The sequence below is a fragment of the Hyla sarda genome, chromosome 2 (assembly GCF_029499605.1).
Source record: "Hyla sarda isolate aHylSar1 chromosome 2, aHylSar1.hap1, whole genome shotgun sequence".
Taxonomy (NCBI): domain Eukaryota; kingdom Metazoa; phylum Chordata; class Amphibia; order Anura; family Hylidae; genus Hyla; species Hyla sarda.
The window spans coordinates 291,626,264-291,650,196 of record NC_079190.1 but is presented as its reverse complement, the minus strand read 5'-3'; the positions used below and the strand labels follow the sequence as shown (position 1 = coordinate 291,650,196).

The 23,933-nt window shown below is 45.9% G+C and overlaps 1 protein-coding gene across 4 annotated transcripts in view; it reads right to left on the bottom strand.

The window, feature by feature from the left end:
- Window positions 1-23,933, bottom strand: part of C2H1orf232 (chromosome 2 C1orf232 homolog) — a 69,718-nt gene that overhangs the window by 1,686 nt on the left and 44,099 nt on the right. For 2 of the 4 annotated variants that reach the window (XM_056557460.1, XM_056557461.1), the window contains one exon: window positions 5,242-5,319. In XM_056557460.1, coding sequence (XP_056413435.1) covers window positions 5,242-5,319 — 78 coding nt within the window. Of the gene's footprint in view, window positions 1-5,241; window positions 5,320-12,969; window positions 12,998-14,529; window positions 15,314-23,933 lie in introns of those variants that run through there. The other 2 variants (XM_056557459.1, XM_056557462.1) reach the window with 2 other exon arrangements.

The window sequence follows — 23,933 nt, the reverse complement described above, 5'->3', positions numbered from 1 at the left end:
GTGCCATGTAGCGGTTAAAAGCATTTTCACAGACATGTCTTTAGATTTGGGTCCCAGAGCCAGTTCTGCTCATAGGCAAAATAGGCAGCTGCCTAGAGCGCCCTCTTGATGGGGGCATTGCTCTGCCCACTGCAAGAAAGTTAGTAGCCAGACAGCATCCGAAGCACTCGCTCATCCAAAGCACCCGCATTCCCCCTCCCTCAGGTACCATAATAATCTGCATTCTTCAGCCTGCTGGAGGAGCGCAGTGCCACCTCTGAGGCAGACAGGCAGGTCAGGTCCATCCAGCATCCTGACATCGCACGCGCCTTCATACATCAATACATGACGAGGAGGTTTGTTACAGTGTTTCACCCCAGTAGTAAGGTAATTACATGAGGAGGAGTTTTGTTACAGTGTGTTACCCTAGTAGTAAGTTGGGGAATGTCAAAGGGCGGAGTCAAGGGGCGGCAAAATTAGCTTTTGCCTAGGGTGTCAAAAATTCTTACACCATCCCTGATGGCCCCTCCCCTACCAGAACCTCATGCTCTGCTCCCAGGACAACCATCAAGGCAATTCTGCCGTCAGGGGCCCTGGCCAAGTAAAAAATATAAAGTGGCCCAATATTTTCCTTCTCCCTGCACTGTCTGCAGGGCCCTCCCCCTCCTCCCAGGCTCCTTCTTTTTCTCTGATGTCAGGGAGAGAGCACAGTTATGGCTGTGAGGACATCTCTCTACATGGACCCTCTGCAATTTACTTCTCTAAATATGGATCCTCTGTAGCTTTGTTGTATTGAAAATAAGTGTGCTTCTGTGTTTATATTTACACACTCTGTTATGTTTGTAATTGTCTTAATCTGGTTACACACAGTGTGGCTGTATGTGTGTATATATACTGTCTGTATTTGTGTATATACTGTGTTGATGTCTGTATGTGTGTATATGCGTGTGTGTGTATATATATATATATATATATATATATATATATATATATACACAGGGTGGGCCATTTATATGGATACACCTTAATAAAATGGGAATGGTTGGTGATATTAACTTCCTGTTTGTGGCACATATGTATATGTGAGGGGGGAAACTTTTCAAGATGGGTGGTGACCATGGTGGCCATTTTGAAGTCGGCCATTTTGAATCCAACTTTTGTTTTTTCAATAGGAAGAGGGTCATGTGAGACATCAAACTTATTGGGAATTTCACAAGAAAAACAACAATGTGCTTGGTTTTAACGTAACTTTATTCTTTCATGAGTTATTTACAAGTTTCTGACCACTTATAAAATGTGTTCAATGTGCTGCCCATTGTGTTGGATTGTCAATGCAACCCTCTTCTCCCACTCTTCACACACTGATAGCAACACCGCAGGAGAAATGCTAGCACAGGCTTCCAGTATCCATAGTTTAAGGTGCTGCACATCTCGTATCTTCACAGCATAGACAATTGCCTTCAGATGACCCCAAAGATAGAAGTCTAAGGGGGTCAGATCGGGAGACCTTGGGGGCCATTCAACAGGCCCACGATGACCAATCCACTTTCCAGCAAACTGTTCATCTAGGAATGCTCGGACCTGGCACCCATAATGTGGTGGTGCACCATCTAGCTGGAAAAACTCAGGGAACGTGCCAGCATCAGTGCATAAAGAGGGAAACACATCATCGTGTAGCAATTTCACATATCCAGTGGCCTTGAGGTTTCCATTGAGGAAGAATGGCCCCACTATCTTTGAACCCCATATATCACACCACACTATCAATGTTTGTGTTCCAACAGTCTTGGAGGGATCTATCCAATGTGGGTTAGTGTCAGACCAATAGCAGTGGTTTTGTTTGTTAACTTCACCATTCACATAAAAGTTTGCCTCATCACTGAACAAAATCTTCTGCGTAAACTGAGGGTCCTGTTCCAATTTTTGTTTTGCCCATTCTGCAACACCTGAAACTACGGATACTGGAAGCCTGTGCTAGCATTTCTCCTGCAGTGTTGCTATCACTGTATGAAGAGTGGGAGAAGAGGGTTGCATTGACATTCCAACACAATGGGCAGCACATTGAACACATTTTATAAGTGGTCAGAAACTTGTAAATAACTCATGAAAGAATAAAGTTACGTTAACACCAAGCACATCATTGTTTTTCTTGTGAAATTCCCAATAAGTTTGATGTGTCACATGACCCTCTTCCTATTGAAAAAACAAAAGTTGGATTCAAAATGGCCGACTTCAAAATGGCCCCCATGGTCACCACCCATCTTGAAAAGTTTCTCCCCTCACATATACTAATGTGCCACAAACAGGAAGTTAATATCACCAACCATTCCCATTTTATTAAGGTGTATCCATATAAATGGCCCACCCTGTATATATATATATATATATATATATATATATATACTGTCTGTATTTGTGTACATATGGTGTGTATTTCGGTATATACTGTGTGGATGTCTGTATATACTGTGTGCATATCTGTATTTTTGTATATATTGTCTTTATGTGTGTATATTATGTCTGTATGTGTGTTTATACAGTTTTTGTGTGTGTATATATTGTGTGTGTGTATGTCTGTATATACTGTCTGAAACAGTCCAGATTAGAAGCAAATCCCCATAGAAAACCTCTCCTGCTGAACAGTTCCAGACACGGACAGAGGTGTCAGCAGAGAGCACTGTTGTCAGGCTGGAAAGAACTTCACAAAATTCCCTGTAGTATATCTATTGTATACAGCAGCTGATAAGTACTGGAAGATTTTTTTTTATAGAAGTAATTTACAAATCTGTTTAAAGGAAATCTGTCATCAGAATCACCCGCACTAAACCTGTTACACCGGCTTGTAGTGCGGGTGATCCTGATTAAAACGCTCCTTACCTGGTTAAAAACGGTTCAGCGGTTCTTCAGATATCTATATTTTTAGTTTTCTGTTATTCCCTGGCTTGGGACTCAGTGGGAGGTGTTATCATCTGGGATTCAGCCACACGTCATTCTGGCTGGGCGGAGCTGCCGCCCGGCTCATGAATATTCATGAACTTATCCTCGTAGTCTAATTCTTTTTTCTAGGTCTGGTGGGGAGGGCCGCGAGGATAAGTTCATGAATATTCATGAGCCGGGCGGCAGCTCCGCCCAGCTAGAATGACGTGTGGCCGAGTCCCAGATGATAGCCCCTCCCACTGAGTCCCAAGCCAGGGAATAACATAAAACTAAAAATAAAGATATCTTAAGAACCACTGAACCATTTTTAACCAGGTAAGAAGCGTTTTAATCAGGATCACCCGCACTACAAGCCTGTGTAACAGGTTTAGTGCGGGTGATTCTGATGACAGATTTCCTTTAACTTTATGGCACCAGTTGATTTAAAAAAAATTTTTGATCCACTGGAGTTCCCCTTTAATTATTGTATTATATAAAGAATGGGTAAATGCTGATAAAGTGAGAAGCCAATAAGATCTATGCATCAAACTCTGCAGAGGGAATATGTAGCTGGAAGGATGCATGGCAGTCTGAACCTGATGAAGAAGAAAAAGACATCACCTTTGTGTCACTGATATTACTGTGTATTCTTCCTGAATACACTATAGTGCTATTATCCCATCAGTGCTGTAGCCACTAAGTTCTGCATTCATGATTAGTGAAACAACAACACCCAGCATAATCTTAGCACTGTTTAGATCATACTGGGAAGTGTAGTTTCATGTAGTAAAAAACTTTTTTTTTTGCTCTTTTCTCTTCCTTGGCAAATGGTATATTTGATTATTATAGTCAAAATACGCTGCAATATGCCCAATGCACTGCACTGCTAGCTGCACTCCAAGTATGGAACCTGTAGTTAATATTTTAATCCCACTGGCTGTAAAAGAATCCAATTTGAAGTCTTACCAGGGGGGCTTTATGATAATGAAGAAGGAAATTGCAACATGACATTGACTCCTAACCATACAGTAAATTTACCAAGGAACAATTGAGAAAAATAAATTTAAAGGGTTCAGCCCAGATCTAAACCCAACGAAGATGCTATGGGGGACTTTGCATGCTACAAAACAAGAAATTCAGCTGACAAATAACGGTGGCAAAGAATCCACATGAACTGTCCAGAAACTGTTCATGCATCCCTGCTGCACAATTGTTGGGCCTTGACGTGGCACCAATCTACGAGATTGGAACTTGTTTACTGCACATGTTAGGCCATCTAATAGTGCCCTAATTCATGTGCTTATGGGGTTTTAATTGCAAAAATAAATTTTTCCTAATGAATTCAAGAATGGTACATGGTTTGTAGAGAGGTCTCCTACATCACCTGCAACAGGAATGGTTGGGATGGCAGCAAGGCCTAGTAAAGACTTTACAAAATCACAATACACTGCCATACAGAATTAGTACAGTGCATTGTAAAAGCAATTAAGTGATCACATATTCAAGTCCACTAGAGAGACAAAAGAAAAAAATATAAAGTTTTTGAAAATATAAAAAAAAGTCAAAGAAACTGGAATACAGTAATATCAATAAAAATGTCACCGGAGTACCACTTTAATGCTGTATGTGAATTGTTACAATAAACCTAAGACTACTGAACTGTGACACCTGTCTGTTTGGGTCTGTTTGCTTGCTGGCAAGACTGTTTGAAGGGTCTCGTTCTACAATAGCCACAAATAGTAATTTAAACTAAAGCTCTTTTACATTTTTTTTTTAAATAGTGAAACATATATACTTTTTAAATTTGCCATGACCTACAGAATAAACATAATTTTGTTGTTTTCTCTACACTTTAAACACTGTAAAAATTACACCCCCCTCTCAATACATTACATGGTACATCAATCAGTAGCATTAAAAATACTACCAATCCCACAAAAAACCAGGCACTTATACAGCTATCTAAAAAAAATAACATGAATACTGGCTGCATCCTCAGTTGTTAAGGAGTTTTTTTCATTAATACTGTAGTAGGAAGGTTGAACTCCGTTATCCCAACTGATCAAAACCAGACTGTATTTCTCATGTACTCTATAGAGTGTTCCCGAGCAGGAGCTCCCCAATTTATTAAATATTTATAACATATCTACTTGATGTATCTGATGGGAAAACACTTTTTCCTTATATAATTTAGTGAAAAAAGGAGCCATTATATTCATAACCAAAAGGAAAGTGACTATGATTTTTTATGGACGGTGTCCTATTCAATATAAGAAATGACTCTGGTAAAGATATACAAAGACTGTGCTGTACTTTCCAATTTAAGGCATATTATATTTTACTCACCTTTTTTGCAAGCTGGGACATGTTCATCCCTTCTTCTCCATTTTCTGGGTTTTCAGGCTCAGTCTCTGGTGTGTCACTCTGAAACAGATGATTCACAGATCTTTTGCTTTTGTCTACTCATATATTAGAATAATATTACCACATAATGTATTAATATTTAAATGGGCACTGTCAGATAGTACTCCTCTGTGCTCTCTCCTGTCCTATCAGACAGGAGAGAGCACAGAGGATTGCTATCAGACAGGAGAGAGCACAGAGGAGTGCTATCAGACAAGATAGAGCACAGAGGAGAACTATCAGACAGGAGAGAGCACAGAGGAGAACTATCAGACAGGAGAGAGCATTGTCACGATGCCGGCTGGCAGGTAGTGGACCCTCTGTGCCAGAGAGGGATTGGCGTGGACCGTGCTAGTGGACCGGTTCTAAGCCACTACTGGTTTTCACCAGAGCCCGCCGCAAAGCGGGATGGTCTTGCTGCGGCGGTAGTGACCAGGTCGTATCCACTAGCAACGGCTCACCTCTCTGGCTGCTGAAGATAGGCGCGGTACAAGGGAGTAGGCAGAAGCAAGGTCGGACGTAGCAGAAGGTCGGGGCAGGCAGCAAGGATCGTAGTCAGGGGCAACGGCAGAAGGTCTGGAAACACAGGCAAGGAACACACAAGGAACGCTTTCACTGGCACTAAGGCAACAAGATCCGGCAAGGGAGTGCAAGGGAAGTGAGGTAATATAGGGAAGTGCACAGGTGAAAACCCTAATTGGAACCACTGCGCCAATCAGCGGCGCAGTGGCCCTTTAAATCGCAGAGACCCGGCGCGCGCGCGCCCTAGGGAGCGGGGCCGCGCGCGCCGGGACAGAACAGACGGGGAGCGAGTCAGGTAGGGGAGCCGGGGTGCGCATCGCGAGCGGGCGCTACCCGCATCGCGAATCGCATCCCGGCTGGCAGCAGGATCGCAGCGCCCCGGGTCAGAGGACGTGACCGGAGCGCTGCAGCGGAGGGAGTGAAGCGAGCGCTCCGGGGAGGAGCGGGGACCCGGAGCGCTCGGCGTAACAGTACCCCCCCCCTTGGGTCTCCCCCTCTTCTTGGAGCCTGAGAACCTGAGGAGCAGACTTTTGTCAAGGATGTTGTCCTCAGGTTCCCAGGATCTCTCTTCAGGACCACAACCCTCCCAGTCTACTAAAAAAAAATTTTTCCCTCTGACCTTTTTGGCAGCCAAAATTTCCTTGACCGAGAAGACGTCCGAGGAGCCGGAAACAGGAGTGGGAGGAACAGATTTGGGAGAAAAACGGTTGAGGATGAGTGGTTTGAGAAGAGAGACGTGAAAGGCATTAGGGATACGAAGAGAAGGAGGAAGAAGAAGTTTATAAGAGACAGGATTAATTTGACACAAAATTTTGAAAGGACCAAGATAGCGTGGTCCCAACTTGTAGCTAGGGACACGGAAGCGGACATATTTAGCGGAGAGCCATACCTTGTCTCCAGGGGAAAAAACGGGGGGAGCTCTTCTTTTCTTATCCGCGAACCTCTTCATGCGTGAAGAAGCCTGTAAGAGAGAATTTTGGGTCTCTCTCCATATAATGGAAAGGTCACGAGAAATTTCATCCACAGCGGGCAGACCAGAGGGCAAGGGGGTAGGGAGGGGGGGAAGAGGGTGACGGCCGTACACCACGAAAAATGGGGATTTGGAGGAAGATTCAGAGACCCTGAAGTTATACGAAAATTCGGCCCATGGAAGGAGATCTGCCCAGTCATCCTGGCGGGAGGAAACAAAATGTCGCAAATAATCACCCAGGATCTGGTTAATTCTTTCTACTTGTCCATTGGACTGGGGATGATATGCAGAGGAAAAATTTAATTTAATCTTGAGTTGTTTACAGAGAGCCCTCCAGAATTTAGACACGAATTGGACCCCTCTATCCGAGACAATCTGCGTAGGCAACCCGTGAAGACGAAAAATGTGTACAAAAAATTGTTTAGCCAACTGAGGCGCAGAAGGAAGACCAGGAAGAGGGATGAAATGTGCCATTTTGGAGAATCGATCAACGACCACCCAAATAACGGTGTTGCCACGGGAAGGGGGTAAATCAGTAATAAAATCCATACCAATCAGAGACCAAGGCTGTTCGGGGACAGGCAGAGGATGAAGAAAACCAGCGGGCTTCTGGCGAGGAGTCTTATCCCGGGCACAGATAGTGCAGGCTCGCACAAAGTCCCCAACATCCGTCTCCAGAGTCGGCCACCAATAGAAGCGGGAGATGAGTTGCACAGATTTCTTGATGCCCGCATGACCTGCGAGATGGGAGGAGTGACCCCATTTGAGGATTCCGAGGCGTTGGCGTGGAGAAACAAAGGTCTTTCCTGGAGGAGTCTGCCTGATGGAGGCAGGAGAAGTGGAGATCAGGCAGTCAGGTGGAATGATGTGTTGCGGAGGGAGATCAACTTCTGAGGCATCCGAGGAACGAGAGAGAGCATCGGCCCTAATGTTCTTATCGGCAGGACGAAAGTGAATCTCAAAATTAAATCGGGCAAAGAACAGAGACCACCGGGCCTGGCGAGGATTCAGCCGTTGGGCCGACTGGAGGTAGGAGAGGTTCTTGTGGTCGGTGTAGATAATAACAGGAAATCTTGATCCCTCCAGCAGATGCCTCCATTCCTCAAGTGCTAATTTAATGGCTAGAAGCTCTCGATCCCCGATGGAGTAGTTCCTCTCCGCTGGAGAGAAGGTCCTAGAGAAAAAACCACAAGTGACAGCATGCCCGGAAGGATTTTTTTGTAGAAGAACAGCTCCAGCTCCTACTGAGGAGGCATCAACCTCCAATAGGAAGGGTTTGGAAGGGTCAGGTCTGGAGAGCACGGGAGCCGAAGAAAAGGCAGACTTGAGTCGTTTAAAGGAGTCTTCTGCTTGAGGAGGCCAGGACTTGGGATCAGCATTTTTCTTGGTTAAAGCCACGATAGGAGCCACAATGGTAGAAAAATGTGGAATAAATTGCCTGTAATAATTGGCGAACCCCAAAAAGCGTTGGATAGCACGGAGTCCGGAGGGGCGTGGCCAATTTAAGACGGCAGAGAGTTTGTCTGGATCCATCTGTAGTCCCTGGCCAGAGACCAAATATCCTAGAAAAGGAAGAGATTGGCATTCAAACAGACATTTCTCAATTTTGGCATAGAGTTGGTTGTCACGAAGTCTCTGAAGAACCATACGGACATGCTGGCGGTGTTCTTCTAGATTGGCAGAAAAAATTAGGATATCGTCCAGATATACCACAACACAGGAGTATAACAGATCACGAAAAATTTCATTGACAAAGTCTTGGAAGACGGCAGGGGCATTGCACAGTCCAAAGGGCATGACCAGATACTCAAAGTGTCCATCTCTGGTGTTAAATGCCGTTTTCCACTCGTCCCCCTCTCTGATGCGGATGAGGTTATAGGCGCCTCTTAAGTCCAATTTAGTGAAGATGTGGGCACCTTGGAGGCGATCAAAGAGTTCAGAGATGAGGGGTAAGGGGTAGCGGTTCTTAACCGTGATTTTATTAAGACCGCGGTAGTCAATGCAAGGACGTAGGGAGCCATCTTTTTTGGACACAAAGAAAAATCCGGCTCCGGCAGGAGAGGAGGATTTACGGATAAAGCCCTTTTTTAGATTCTCCTGGACGTATTCGGACATGGCAAGAGTCTCTGGGGCAGAGAGAGGATAAATTCTGCCCCGGGGTGGAGTAGTACCCGGGAGGAGGTCGATAGGGCAATCATAAGGCCTGTGAGGAGGTAGAGTCTCAGCTTGTTTTTTGCAGAAAACATCCGCGAAGTCCATATAGGCCTTAGGGAGACCGGTTACTGGAGGAACCACAGAGTTACGGCAAGGGTTACTGGGAACCGGTTTTAGACAGTTCTTGGAACAAGAGGACCCCCAACTCTTGATCTCCCCAGTGGACCAATCCAGGGTTGGGGAATGAAGTTGAAGCCAGGGAAGTCCAAGGAGAATCTCCGAGGTGCAATTGGGGAGGACCAAAAGTTCAATCCTCTCATGATGAGATCCGATGCTCATAAGAAGGGGCTCCGTGCGGAAACGTATGGTACAGTCCAATCTTTCATTATTTACACAATTGATGTAGAGGGGTCTGGCGAGACTGGTCACTGGGATGTTGAACCTGTTGACGAGAGAGGCCAAAATAAAATTTCCTGCAGATCCAGAGTCCAAGAAGGCCACTGTAGAGAAGGAGAAGGCAGAGGCAGACATCCGCACAGGCACAGTAAGACGTGGAGAAGCAGAGTAGACATCAAGGACTGTCTCACCTTTGTGCGGAGTCAGCGTACGTCTTTCCAGGCGGGGAGGACGGATAGGACAATCCCTCAGGAAGTGTTCGGTACTAGCACAGTACAGGCAGAGGTTCTCCATACGGCGTCGTGTCCTCTCTTGAGGTGTCAGGCGAGACCGGTCGACCTGCATAGCCTCCACGGCGGGAGGCACAGGAACAGATTGCAGGGGACCAGAGGAGAGAGGAGCCGAGGAGACGAAACGCCTCGTGCGAACAGAGTCCATATCTTGGCGGAGTTCCTGACGCCTTTCAGAAAAACGCATGTCAATGCGAGTGGCTAGGTGAATAAGTTCATGTAGATTAGCAGGAATTTCTCGTGCGGCCAGAACATCTTTAATGTTGCTGGATAGGCCTTTTTTGAAGGTCGCGCAGAGGGCCTCATTATTCCAGGACAATTCTGAAGCAAGTGTACGGAATTGTACGGCATACTCGCCAACGGAAGAATTACCCTGGACCAGGTTCAACAGGGCAGTCTCAGCAGAAGAGGCTCGGGCAGGTTCCTCAAAGACACTTCGGATTTCCGAGAAGAAGGAGTGTACAGAGGCAGTGACGGGGTCATTGCGGTCCCAGAGCGGTGTGGCCCATGACAGGGCTTTTCCGGACAGAAGACTGACTACGAAAGCCACCTTAGACCTTTCAGTGGGAAACAGGTCCGACATCATCTCCAGATGCAGGGAACATTGGGAAAGAAAGCCACGGCAAAACTTAGAGTCCCCATCAAATTTATCCGGCAAGGATAAGCGTATCCCAGGAGCGGCCACTCGCTGCGGAGGAGGTGCAGGAGCTGGCGGAGGAGATGACTGCTGAAGCTGTGGTAGCAACTGTTGTAGCATAACGGTCAGTTGAGACAGCTGTTGGCCTTGTTGCGCTATCTGTTGTGACTGCTGGGCGACCACCGTGGTGAGGTCAGCGACAACTGGCAGAGGAACTTCAGCGGGATCCATGGCCGGATCTACTGTCCCGATGCCGGCTGGCAGGTAGTGGACCCTCTGTGCCAGAGAGGGATTGGCGTGGACCGTGCTAGTGGACCGGTTCTAAGCCACTACTGGTTTTCACCAGAGCCCGCCGCAAAGCGGGATGGTCTTGCTGCGGCGGTAGTGACCAGGTCGTATCCACTAGCAACGGCTCACCTCTCTGGCTGCTGAAGATAGGCGCGGTACAAGGGAGTAGGCAGAAGCAAGGTCGGACGTAGCAGAAGGTCGGGGCAGGCAGCAAGGATCGTAGTCAGGGGCAACGGCAGAAGGTCTGGAAACACAGGCAAGGAACACACAAGGAACGCTTTCACTGGCACTAAGGCAACAAGATCCGGCAAGGGAGTGCAAGGGAAGTGAGGTAATATAGGGAAGTGCACAGGTGAAAACCCTAATTGGAACCACTGCGCCAATCAGCGGCGCAGTGGCCCTTTAAATCGCAGAGACCCGGCGCGCGCGCGCCCTAGGGAGCGGGGCCGCGCGCGCCGGGACAGAACAGACGGGGAGCGAGTCAGGTAGGGGAGCCGGGGTGCGCATCGCGAGCGGGCGCTACCCGCATCGCGAATCGCATCCCGGCTGGCAGCAGGATCGCAGCGCCCCGGGTCAGAGGACGTGACCGGAGCGCTGCAGCGGAGGGAGTGAAGCGAGCGCTCCGGGGAGGAGCGGGGACCCGGAGCGCTCGGCGTAACAAGCATGAAGGAGTACTATAAGACAGGAGAGAGCACAGAGGAGTCCTATCAGACAGGGGAGAGAACAGAGGAATACTATCAGACAGGAGAGAGCACAGAGGAGTCCTATCAGACAGGAGAGAGCACAGAGGAGTCCTATCAGACAGGGGAGAGAACAGAGGAATACTATCAGACAGGAGAGAGCACAGAGGAGTCCTATCAGACAGGAGAGAGCACAGAGGAGTGCTATCAGACAGGGGAGAGCATAGAGGAGTGCTATCAGACAGGAGAGAGCACAGAGGAGTTCTATCAGACAGGTGAGAGCACAAAGGAGTCCTATCAGACAGGAGAGAGCACAAAGGAGAACTATCAGACAGGAGAGAGCACAGAGGAGTGCTATCAGACAGGAAAGAGCACAGAGGAGTGCTATCAGACAGGAGAGAGCAATGAGGAGTGCTATCAGACAGGAGAGAGCACAGAGGAGTACTATCAGACAGGAGAGAGCACAAAGGAGTGCTATCAGACAGGAGAGAGCACAAAGGAGTGCTATCAGACAGGAGAGAGCACAGAGGAGTACAATCAGACAGGAGAGAGCACAGAGGAGTACTGTTGGACAGGAGAGAGCACAGAGGAGTGCTATCAGACAGGAGAGAGCACAAAGGAGTACTATCAGACAGGAGAGAGCACAGAGGAGTGCTATCAGAAAGGAGAGAGCATAGATGAGTACTATCAGACAGGAGAGAGGACAAAGGAGTACTGTAAGACAGAAGAGAGCACAGAGGAGTCCTATCAGGCAGGAGAGAACATGGAGGAGTCCTATCAGACAGGAGAGAGCACAGAGGTGTCCTATCAGACAGGAGAGAGCACAGAGGAGTCATATCAAACAGGAGAGAGCACAGAGGAGTATTATCAGACAGGAGAGAGCACAGATGAGTACTATCAGGCAGGAGAGAGCACAGAGCAGTACTATCTAACAGGAGAGAGCACAGAGGAGTGCTATCAGACAGGAGAGAGAGCACAGAGCAGTACCATCAGACAGGAGAGAGCACAGAGGAGTGCTATCAGACAGGAGAGAGCACAGAGCAGTACCATCAGACAGGAGAGAGCACAGAGGAGTGCTATCAGACAGGAGAGAGCACAGAGGAGTGCTAGCCCACCCTCACTTACTGGACTTTGTCCATGCCTGTGCTTCAGCTTGGACAAAGCCATGGCTTTATAAGCCATGACTTCTATAAATAGGAAATAACATTTTCTTATGAAGTATCTTAGAAAGGTTAAAGTTTTGCCAAGATGTACAACTTATATAAAGTTTTTGTATCTGACAATGCCCATTTAAATATTTTATTTTAAAGTGTAGTCGTCATTTCAGAAAACATTTGTAAAGATTTCATTGGTGGGGGTTTCATTGGTGAGACCTCCATCAACTGTTAGAACCAGCATGGAGAAGCATGTTGCTGAGCTCTTTCTTGCCGATGTCTTTCGCCCGCTATAGATGGGATTCAGAGGTGGAGCCTGTCTTCAGTGAGTGTAACACAGCGAGAAGAAACAGCTCTCAGCTACACATTTCTGTCTGCTTGTTTAATGACTCAGCACAAAGACCCCCATCAAAGAAAACTTTTGACATGTCTCTTTGTCAGTGGTTCCCAACCTTTTTGAGCTTGGGGCACCCCTAGAAATTTCTTTATCACGGGGCACCACTTTTGGATAATTTTTGATGTACAACAAAAAAATGGCTAAAAGGAAGCAATGCCGTTGGCTATATGTGTATTACAGTACTGCCATATGAAGTGACGTTCACTTTCCCATTTCTTCTTTCTCTGGCTCGGACCATCATGATACAACTCTTGACTGCAAAACCTGCAATACAAACATATTAGGCTCCACATTTTTCCAGCATCATCCTCCCCTTTTACCCACAAATGCCTTCAGGCTTTCCCCACACACACGAAATACCTCCAACCTCCCGCAAATGTCTCGAGCCTCCCCTGCACACAATGCCACCAGCCTCCCTCAAATGTCTCCAGCCTACCCCAAATGCCTCCAGCCTTTCCTCTAAATGCCCCCACTCTCCCTCTGTCCCTCCAGCTTTCCCCAAATGACTTCAGCCTCCACCCAAATCTCACCAACCTCCCCTAAATGTCCCTATCCTCCCCCCAAATGCTCCATCCTTTCCCAAGTGCCTTTAGCCCCCAAAAAATGTCTCCATACCCCCCTAAATGTCTACATTCCCACCACCAAATGTCTCCAGCCACCCCCAAATGCCTCCAGCTTCTCCTCCAAATACCTTCAGCCTCCCCGAAATGTCTCCATCCACCCCCCAAGCACAATGCATCCAGCCTTCCCTAAATGCCTCCAACCTCCCACAAATGTACATAGCCTCACCCCAAATGCCTCCAGCCTCCCTTATATGTCTCCAGCCTCCCCCAAATTCATCTAGCCTTCCTCAAATGTCTCCAGCCTTCCCCCAAATGCTTCCACCCGCCCTCAAATGTCTTCAGTCTCCCCTCAAATGCCTCTTGCCTTTCCTTAAATGTCTCCAGCCTCTCCCAAATGCCTCCAGCATCTCCAAATGCCTCCAGCCTCCCCCAAACCCCCAAATGCCTCCAGACTCCTCTCTGCTGGGAAGCATCCAATGTCATCACTGCAGTGACGATGGCACTTCCTGCCCGGCATCCTCTCTATGCATGCTGGTCCCTCTCTGGTGCAAGCTTGCAACATGTGACAATGATGCTTCCATCCAGGAGGGAAGTTAAAAACTTTTATGCCACACAACCACCATTTTGACCTGTAGATCGTGGCTGCCACCCTGGCAATGCTTGCCAGCACCCTTATTGGGAGTCACTGCTCTATGCCATGTCAAAAGTCTTTTGAAATTACAATTACACTTTAAAGAGTCTTGACTCATAAATCATCAATTAACTTTTGGTATAGATAATTCCCTTTTCTCCATCAAATGTTATATTTATTTGGTATCTAGTATATGGTCGATGATTCTTAGATTCTACTCTCCATCTGCAGTACATATACACATCTAATTGCATGTTATCATTGCACACACAGGACATATCATCTAGAAGCTTATTTGTGAATCAAGCTGTAAGAAATAGACCCTAGAGGCAAGTGACTGACTTCAGAGTCAGCTCTAAATATGGTAGCCTTTTTGTTGAACCATGTGGTCATGGCCTGGGATATTCTGTTTAACCAGTCCGATCATGAATAGATTACAAATAAAGACACGAGCAGCATAATTTATGAATCTTTTTGTCCATGTACGTCTTCCACACCCCATTTGACATGCCTTTAGATATCTCCTATTTTAATCCGTAAAGTGCTTACCTCTTCAAGTACTTCCCCATCTTGCTCAGCATTGAATGTCTGCAGAACTTTTGCTTTATAAACTTTCCAGAAGCTTTGGCTCATGGTAGGAAATAATGGGAAAGATGTAGAAGAGAATGTTTGTTTGTAGTATCTGTTGTTGTAGGATTCGTGGATACAAACTTTTTGTAAAATTGGCTTCCCAGTGAAGAATGGTCGCAATACACAGCAGAGATCCAGGTTTGACGTTCATCCAGATTTGCACACTAAATAACCGGTAGTCTTCAATTATGTACCAAGTCTTCCAACATGTAGTGTCTCCTGTTAGTTTAGCTTATCTAATGGTGTGCACATTTAATTTGAGCATTCGTGGCATCTCACAGTATGCAAAGCATCTCAGGTGCACAGCTCTTTGGTCTTATTGGCTCTTACACTGCAGGGTTTTGTGACCTTATTAAAGTTGCAGGAAGTTCTTCATACAGGGGAAACTTAATAGGTGACATGTGAAAGGCTGAACTAATACAGTGACAGACAGAAAGAAAACGATTAGCTCTGACATTTATGTCAAGAAACCTTGCTGCTATTCAATATGTGCCTCAGTACATTACATACAAAGAAATTTACACTGCTTAATGTAACTTCTGTACCTCTTAGTGTAAGGATCTGTGTCTGTTTCATTATAGTTTCTTTTTTTTTTTTTAATTAAAGCTTTTTTCACAGCAAATTTTTGTTTGCCCTTTACAATATGTATTAGTAAACATTTTGGCATGTATGGTTAATTTGTTCATAGGCCTCATTCACCTGCATGGTGCCCACAAGGAGGATAGGTGGAGTAGTCAGGTCTAGCAGTGGGTAGTAGTCCCTCTGGTAAAATATATGGTAGTGTCACAAATGACAGGGTGGTCTTGCAAACCTGGTGGGTACACAGGTGAGCCCATGGAAATGTTGTAATTAGGGGTCTTGCACAAAGTAGGAAGTCCTTGACCCTGGGGTACACATAGTGAGGTCTCTAAGGATGTACCTGTGATAATGCGTGTGCCACTTTGGTAGCTTAGACACACTTGTAACTTCCAAACAGGAATAAATAAAAAATAAATTAAAAAAAAGCCTCTGCCACTCCAGGCAACAAATTCTCTTTATAGCAGAGGGTTGATAAGTGACAGCTTTTTAGAATGGACGTGTGGACATTTGGGTAGAGTTCCCTTTAAGAGGCTTTGGAAGCAGTAATACTGACTAAGGGCTCTTGATGTTTCCTTCACTTTGGGTAAATATATTATATATTACAAGTGGTAATGTTAAGAGGAAGACACAGTCAATTTAGGTAATACTCTGCTGTGGAAGGCCTGTATAGGTTGGTCCACTTTGGTGCAATTGCTTCAAGACATTACTCTTTGTTTGCAGTATAATATCCTATTGCAGAATGTATGTTAGAGATGGACATGACAGCCACACAGCACTATCTCTGGCTACAAGCCCACAAAGAGATTAGTGTAAGCAGAAGGGTCCTTGCTCAACTGTTCTTCTCTTCTGACTGGATGATTCTGAGTCTTGGAGCAGAAAATAGGTACTTGAAGATGAATGCCCTCTGGACTGAAGACAGTCTTGAGTGAAAACCTCCTAAAACTATACACAGTGCCATTACTTGCAGCAGGGTTGACTTTCTAGGCCTAAACATTACTGACAGGGCCTAGCAGAATAAACTCTGACTAGATAACACCTCTCTGGTTACAGCCAGACTAAATTGGTTTTTGGTTCAAGTCCTCTGGGAAAATCTGGGAACTTCCACTTTTCTCTGAGTTTCTACATAAAAACTGACTGTGGTGAGTCATATGACCAATGTTCCATTCAATTATCCTGTACAAATTAAATCCACAAATGGAGGCAGTAAAGAAAGAAAATGTTAACCCTTAAACATCTATAATACTTCAGTGTATGCAGAGACAAAATGTTAATACAAATTATACATATTTAATCACAGTTATGATACTAGGGAAGATCAGGTTGTACTGGGACACTGCACCGGATAGCGGCCAAAAAGAGCATAATTTTGGCCTCTGTTTGAGTGGTTTCAGAGGACATATTTATAGCTTTTATGGAAAAGGTGAAGACCTATTGCATAGAGCCATATACAGCAAAAAAATAAAAAAAATTATATTCCATATTCCACAGATGACCTTAATCTCTTGGTTATTTGTAGCTTCTCAAATGACCAATAAGGGTATAATTGTACATTGCAAATGTTATTTTTTCTATTTCTTTCTTTTTGAAAAAACCTTAAAAACGCTGTAAACATGGATACGATCTAATGAAGATGTAAGTATGGTGCTAAAATGCATTGTTGCAATAAGGATTCCCTATACTTATAATATCACAATGTTCCTTTATATTGAGTGACAACAGAGCCTATATAGGAAAAGAGCATTTTTACCTATTGAAATCCTTTGATGACAGCCTTCTAGAAGCAGGACTGGGAGCAGATGTCATTTGGGAAATTACTGTCTTTCCCCTAAGTGTGTCATAGTGTTGTGAACAAGTGATTTTTTCCTTTGGAAGCCCAGTATCCAAGATGTTATTACCCTAGGAAGTGTCCTACTAGTGTCCTGCTTTTGTAGAATAAGCAAAGTGCTCTAAGCATTTTATATGCTTGGGCTTTTAAAGTTAACATATATTAACTATTGACTACACAAGGAAAGTAAATGATGAGTTGGTGAAGATTTTCCAGGACTCCAGATTTAAAGGAACAGATTCATTTTATCATGCTCTTATCAAGCCATTCTGAAATGGACGGAGGAGTGCCTAGGGATCACCATCTATAGAGTGATCTATAGAGTTGTGCCAATATGTCACCCAAAGTATGTATCAAACACTTTAAAGGGGTTATTAAAAAATTTAGGGGATAGGTGTTTGACTGTGGGGGTCCAACCCCTGGGCCAATCCTGCACCCCCCACCACCCCCTGCGCGAACTCAATAGAGATGCATGGGGGGGGGGCATGTTTACCCCCGATGCGTGCAATAGGAGAGCTTGAGTGCTGTACAAGAATCCCCCAATGATAAAACACTAAATGGGACTTGCCCTTTAAAGAGCTTTTCACAAAATGTGTAAATGCTTGAACATCCCTACCAGCAATGCTACATAGTCCCCTTCTATAAATTACACCACCAGCAAATGTCTTGGACTTCCAGGTATATATATATGTGAATGTCCACTTGGCACTTATGGAGACCATGGAACTTCGGAGAGACCGGGAATTTTCGTGGCACTGATCGATGAGAAGTCAATCACGGTGCGTACATCAAGATAAAATTCCTTTATTGGTTAAGGTGCCTTAACCATTAAAGGAATTATATCTTGATGTACGCACCGTGATTGACTTCTCCCTGATCAGCGCCACGAAAATTCCCGGTCTCTCCGAAGTTCCATGGTCTCCTTAATCTTCACGGGAAGGCTGCAGATGGAATATGAATATTCTGACATTCATTACGTGCTGTCCATTGTTGTGTATGCCGGTACACAACCGGAGCGGGTAAGCGGCCATTGTGCCCCCCTCTGTATAATTACCATCCAGCACGTGCGATTCTCCACAGGGAGCGCCTTTTTGTTGCTTTTATATTTCACACTTGGCACTTATATCATCTAGAAATTATCTTATAGTGTTTCTCCTTTGCTTGCAATGCGAGCAGGATTCTGTGTAAGAAGGTACTTATCTTAATTATGTCCTCTTGGTCAAAGAGAGTACTGAGCTCCCTGTCCCATATGCTGAAAATTAGAGCTTTTTTTGCATGACTTTGAGACAATAATAGTCAGTACATGCTTGAGACTCCTTGGCACAGCCTCGGAAGCAAAGAACAGGTTGTCCAAAGTCAGAGAGTGCTATGTTATTTTTGTAAGTCTGGTACGAGTTGCACAAGAAAGATTGAAGATGCTCATATTCCAGCCTTGAGAGTTGCAGTTGCAGTACAATATTTATTTGTATTGATTTTTTGCTACCTCCATAAAATGCTCTAGGCAAGGGGACGAAGTCCTATTACAAATCAGAAAGATTTGAGCCATCACACCAGGATTTTGAAGGTATGTTTATCTATTTATTTGTATTGATTTAACTGCATTAAATTTGTAGGAGCAAACCCACATCCGATACAATATGTATGAATGTACCCTACAAAGGTAGTTTCGCAAGTCCTCTATAAAGGCTATGTTCACATAATGGCACATGACAGTATTTCCACAGAAGATGTTTCTGCCAAAGAAATCCCGATTCTGGAGTCTGCAGAAAGAATAGACATGTCTATTCTTTATGCTGAGTCCGTCCAGAAATGCATTGCCGTCCACAAGAAGGCACATTTCAGAGTGGTCCTAACGCTGGCATGTTCTGTCGGGGCTCTGTTATCGGGGGAATGTCCCCACGGAAATTGTCGTCCCTGAGAACATAGCCTAATTATTCTCTGCCATGGAACACAGTTGAGTGGGTGTAAAAAAGGAAAACATTTTCTTAAAGGGGTTATCCAGGAAAAAAATTATTTTTGTATATCAACTGGCTCCAGAAAGTTAAACAGATTTGTAAATTACTTCTATTAAAAATTCCTAATCCTTCTAATAATTATCAGCTGCTAATGTTGAGTCGACAACAGTGCTCTCTGCTGACACCTCTGTCTGTCTCGGGAACTGCAAAGAGTAGAAGAGGTTTGATATGGGGATTTGCTTCTACTCTGGACAGTTCCCGAGTCAGGTGTCATCAGAGAGCACTAAGACAGAAAAGAACAACGCAACTTCAGCTGAAAGGATTTTTTTTTTTAATAGAAGTAATTTACAAATCTGTTTAACTTTCTGGAGCCAGTTGATAAATAAAAAAAAAGTGTTTTCCTGGATAACCCCTGTAAAGACCTCACTTAGGTTCAGGATGATGCTTAATCCAGCAAATTTAGAAAGGTAAATAAATTCCTAAGCATACACACCAGAGAGCTATTAGAGGAGGTGACATATGGGAGGAGGTCATCTGTGTAAATGCAAAGTGCTGATTTGTTATAATACTGTCTTTGTCATACAGAGATGAAATTGGCAATCTTTAAAAATTATGGGAGAGATTTATCAATCTGTTATTTTGGATAGTAAGATTTGAAGGCAATTTTTGTTGCAGTGGTTTTGATTGTGTTCAGGGCCGGCCTTATGTGTTCAGGCGCCCTGTGCAAGCTAACCTTGTGGTGCCCCCCCCGTGGCCTGCCCCCAATATTATTTTAAGGATAAGTTATAGATTGCGGGGGGGGGGGGGGGGGGGGGTCCGAGCATTGGGCCCCCCACTGCTCCTGCACCAGGTCCCAGCAGTCGGCTGGAAGGGGGGGAATGCCGTACCCCGCACGGAGCGCCGGCCGACACGGCCCTCCATGTGCTCCATAGAGATACATGGAGGGGGTGTGCGGGCCGCGGCTTCCTGCAGGGTACAGACGTCAGCTTCCAGCAAACTGACGGGGCCTGTGCAGGAGATCGTGGGGGGGGGGGGGATACTGGTGAGACCCCCACAGATCACCTTGGTTAAAGTGGTTCTCCAGTTGTTGGAAAGCTAAAACTCCCATCATGTCTGGAGTGCCTCAGGCATTATGGGAGTTGTAGTTTTGTAACAGCTGGAGAGACACAGATTGGACACAGTTTTACTTATCATCACTGCAGAACTTACAAGTGACTACAGCTCTGATGGGACAGTCAGGAGAATACACATTGATATCAGTGACCTGAGTGACATCTTCTCTGTTATCTTTTCTTCTTCATCGGGTCCAGAGACCAGGTCTTCCTTCAGCTCCATTTTCTCTGCGGAGTCTGACATCCAGACATCATTGGCTCCTCACTTTGTCAGCAGATCCTCATCCTCTGTATGAAGACAGTAATCATTATAACCTTGCCAGAAAGCGTACCCTAAATAAAATACTGCCCCACACTGTACCCTGAATATAATACTGCTATACTCTGTACCATGAATACTGCTATACACTGTACCCACTAAATATAATACTGCCACACACTGTACCCTGAATATAATACTGCTATACACTGTACCCTGAATATAATACTGCTATACACTGTACCCTGAATATAATACTGCTATACACTGTACCCTGAATATAATCCTGCTATACACTGTACCCTGAATATAATCCTGCCACACACTGTACCCTGAATATAATACTGCCACACACTGTACCCTGAATATAATACTGCCATACACTGTAGCCACTAAATATAATCCTGCCACACACTGTAACCAGAATATAATACTGCCATACACTGTACCCTAAAGAAAATACTGCTATACACTGTACCCACTAAATATTATACTGCCACACACTGTACCCCCTGAAAATAATTCTGACATACATGCATACACATCATATATACATATATACCCCCTCTTATCCGCTGTGTCCTCATCACCCCCGAAAACCCCGCCAAACCCCTCCTCATCACTACTATTACCCCCCTCTCCTCATTACCCCCATAACCCCCCCTGCACCTCTCATCCACTCCATAACCCCCCTGCATCTCTCATCCACTCCATAACGCCCTCTGCACCTCTCATTATCCCAATAACTTCCCCTGCACCTCTCATCACCCCCATAACCCGCCTGCACCTATCATCCCCCCATAACCCCCCTGCACCTCTCGTCACCCTCGTAACCCCCCTGCACCTCTCATCACCCCTATAACCCCCCTGCACCTTTCATCACCCCCATAACCCCCCTGCACCTCTCATCACCCCCATAAAGCCCTGCACCTTTCATCACCCGCTGCACCTCTCATCACCCCCATAACCCCCCCTACACCTCTCATCACCCCCATAACCCCCCCTACACCTCTCATCCACTCCATAACCCCCTGCACCTCTCATCATCCCCATAACCCCCCTGCACCTCTCATAACCCCAATAACTTCCCCTGCACCTCTCATCACCCCCATAACCCCCCTGCACCTCTCATCACCCCCATAACCCCCTGCACCTCTCATCACCCCCATAACCCCCCTGCACCTCTGATCACCCCCATAACCCCCTGCACCTCTCATCCACTCCATAACCCCCCTGCACCTCTCATCACCCCCATAACCCCCCTGCACCTCTCATCACCCCCTGCACCTCTCATCACCCCCATAACACCCCCCTGCACCTCTCATCACCCCCATAACCCCCCTGCACCTCTCATCACCCCCATAACCCCCCTGCACCTCTCATCCACTCCATAACCCCCCTGCACCTCTCATCATCCCCATAACCCCCCTGCAACTCTCATAACCCCAATAACTTCTCCTGCACCTCTCATCACCCCCATAACCCCCTGCACCTCTCATCACCCCCATAACCCCCCTACACCTCTCATCCACTCCATAACCCCCCCTGCACCTCTCATCACCCCCATAACCCCCCTGCACCTCTCATCACCCCCATAACCCCCCCTGTACCTCTCATCACCCCCATCCTCCATAACCCCCCTGCACCTCTCATCACCCCCCTCACCCTGCACCTCTCATCACCCCCCTCCCCCGCACCTCTCATCACCCCCCCCATACCTCTCATCACCCCCCCCCCCACACACCTCTCATCACCCCTCACCCCCATAACCCCCCTGCACCTCTTATCACCTCCACAACCAACCCCCCCCCCCCCCCACAAGTTTACTTACCCTGCCGGGGATCGATGCATCGGCATGAGGCGGCTGCTCCTGTCACTGCACAGGGGAGGATGAAGAAGATCGCGCAGGACGTAGGCAGGGACAAGTCAGGTGATTGGAGTAGATGTGCGTGCCTGCGCGGGGCACGTGACGTCTCTACTCCAATCAGCCCTTGGCCTGTCCGGCCCTGCAATGATTCTTAAAGGGCCCGGTCCGCGCCCTAGAAGTAGAAATGTGCGGGTGGCGGTGGGCCCCCCGGACTATGAGACAAGCCAGTTAAAAAAAAAAGCGAGCTGTGTCGGCCGCCGGGCGCCCCTGTTGCTATGGCGCCCTGTGCGGCCGCACAGCTCGCACACCCCAAAGGCTGGCCCTGATTGTGTTGATTATTTTGGAGCAAAATGAAAATCACCTAAAAAACTGTCAGCAATCTGATCTCCAGTGAGTCTGTGAAAACACGTCCCGTATTACCTGCTTGTTTTACTTGGACAACAGCCAGATGCGCTTTTCTTACTTGATTAAGTGGCCGCAAGACAGGAAAACTCCTTTCTGCTGCCATTGTTGTTGTTTCTTGCAACATCTTTAACCCCTTGGGGACAAAGCCCATTCTGACCTTAAGGACCAGAGCATTTTTTGCAATTCTGCCTACTGTCACTTTAACCTCTTAAGGACCCATGATGTATGCGTACGTCATAAGTCCCAGTCCTGCGATATAACGCGGGGTCACACGGTGAGTGACCCCGCATCATATCGCGGCGGGCCCGGCGTCATAGTGAAGCCGGGACCCGCCTCTAATAGCGCGCGGCACTGATCGCTGTGCCGAGCGCTATTAACCCTTTAGCCGCGCGCTCAAAGCTGAGCCGCGCGGCTAAAAACGAAAGTGAAAGTTGACGGTTAGCTCAGGGAGCTGTTCGGGATCGCCGCGGTATAATCGCGGCATCCCGAACAGCTGTAGCACAGGAGGAGGTCTTCTTACCTTCTCCTGTGCTGTCCGATCGCCGAATGAATGCTTCAAGCCTGAGATCCAGGCTTGAGCATTCAATCGCCGAAAACACTGATTGATCCATTCCTATGGAGATGGATCAATCAGTGTAAAAGATCAGTTAATGCAATGTTATAGCCCCCTATAGGAGCTATAATATTGCATAAGAAAAGTGTAAAAAAATCATTAACCCTTTCAATTATCCCTTCCCCTAATAAAAGTTTGAATCACCCGGCATTTCCAAAAATAAAAAAAACATTATGTAAATAATAATAAAAATAAACATATGTGATATCGCCAAGTGCGGAAATGTCCAAATTTTAAAAATATACCGCTTTTTAAACCGCTCGTTCAATGGCGTACGCGCCAAAAAATTCCAAAGTCCAAAATAGCGCATTTTTGATCACTTTTTATACCACAAAAAAGTGAATAAAAAGTGATCAAAAAGTCTGATCAGAAAAAAAATGGTACTGCTAAAAACTTCAGATGACGGCGCAAAAAATGAGTCCTCAAAGCGCCCTGAACACAGAAAAATAAAAAAATTATAGTGGTCAAAAGATTTTTTAAACGTATAAATTTTCCTGCATGTCTTCATGATTTTTTTCGGAAGTGATACAAATTCAAACCTATACGAGTAGGGTATCATTTTAACCGTATGGACCTACAGAATAAAGGTAAGGTATCATTTTTGACAAAAAATGTACTGCGTAAAAACAGAAGCCCCCAAAACTTACAAAATAGTGTTTTTTCATCAATTTTGTCGCACATTGATTTTTTTCCCGTTTCACCGTATAT